The sequence below is a fragment of the Galeopterus variegatus genome, unplaced genomic scaffold (assembly GCF_000696425.1).
Source record: "Galeopterus variegatus unplaced genomic scaffold, G_variegatus-3.0.2 Scaffold805, whole genome shotgun sequence".
NCBI classification, from domain to species: Eukaryota; Metazoa; Chordata; class Mammalia; order Dermoptera; family Cynocephalidae; genus Galeopterus; species Galeopterus variegatus.
Genome location: NW_007726916.1, coordinates 478,956 through 480,343, shown reverse-complemented (window position 1 = coordinate 480,343; position 1,388 = coordinate 478,956). Strand labels below are relative to the sequence as shown.

Here is a 1,388-nt window from a genome sequence, read left to right as displayed (position 1 = left end):
GCTGATGCAAAATGGATTTTGCACAACTGCATCATTTATAATGGGGGTGAGTGGCTTAGATGTCTCCTACGAAAGGGGCATGCTCTGTGTGTGTATTGCACATTCTCCTGCCCTTCATCAAAAATCAGGCTCTTAGTTTATGCATCAAGGCCAATAACTGAGAATGCTTTTGTATAGATTGCTTATATGTGTGAATAAAAAGGCAGTGACTATGTTCATTTGAAGGTATGAGCCGACATCTAAAGTGGCTCAAGACTATATGGTGCTGTTCATATTGTTTTTTTAAAGTCTTATTTTAATGTCGGTATAATTGCATACAATAAGTTGCACAGATTTTATGTGTGCATTTGACGAATTTGGCAAGTGTGTAACCACAGCCCCAAATAAGATCTAGAAAATTTCCATCAGCCTGTTAGATTTCCACTTGCCCCTTTCCAGTAAAGCCACTCTCGAAGGGAACTGCTCTTCTGTTTTGTGCCACTATAGATTAGTTTTACGTTTTTTAGAATTTCATATAAGTTGCGTCCATAGAGATTATACTTTTTTGTGTCTGGCTGCTTTCACACAGTGTAATATTTTTGGGATTCATTTGTGTGGTTGTGTGTATCAGTGGTTTGTTCCTTTTTTATTGCTGAGTAGTTTTTCATTCTATCAGTATACCACAATTTATCCATTTGCTTTGTTGATGTTGATTGATATTTGTATTGTTTTCAGCTTTTGTCTGTAATGACTAAAGCTGCTGTGAACTTGCTTGTACAAGTGTTTGGGTGGACATATGTTTTCATATCTCTTGGGTAAATACCTCAAAGAGGTATTGCTGGATCATCGAGTTGGTTTATATTTAACTTTGTAAGAAATTTGACCAAACTGTTTTTTGCAAAGTGGTTATATCGTTTTACCACTCTACTAGCAGGGTATATGAGAGTTCTAGTTGCTGCACATTCTTGTCAACACTTGCTATTGTCTGTCCTTTTAAATTTAGCCATTCTTGAAGGTGTAAACTGCTATGTCATGGTGGTTTTAATTTCCCTTTCCCTGGTAACTAATGGTATTGAGTATCTTTTAATGTGCTTATTATTAGTCTTGTATATCTTTTTGTGGTAATATATTCAAATCTTTGGCCCATTTCAAGAATTGTTTTTGTGTGTTTTTATTGTTGAGTTATCATTCTTTATATTTTGGATAAAGTTTTCTCAGTTGTGCTTTCTTGGATTTAGAGGATTGAGAATAGAATAGGATTTCTATTCAAACCTTCACTCTTGGCAACTTCTCCAATGCCCCATCTTCCCCTACGACCTTCTTTGTCTACCTTCTAGCCAGGTCGATCTTCCTGCTTCACCCTGTTGCTCTTGTCCCCAGGTCCTGATGTACACAGGTACCCCTGCTAG

At 36.8% G+C, this 1,388-nt stretch overlaps 1 protein-coding gene across 1 annotated transcript in view; it reads left to right on the top strand.

The window, feature by feature from the left end:
- The window catches only part of LOC103590334 (protein kinase C-binding protein 1-like), a 27,947-nt gene extending 26,559 nt beyond the window's left edge, over positions 1–1,388 (top strand). Inside the window, exons 7-8 of the mRNA XM_008572550.1 lie at positions 1–46; positions 1,360–1,388. Coding sequence (XP_008570772.1) covers positions 1–46; positions 1,360–1,388 — 75 coding nt within the window. The remainder of the gene's footprint in view (positions 47–1,359) is intronic.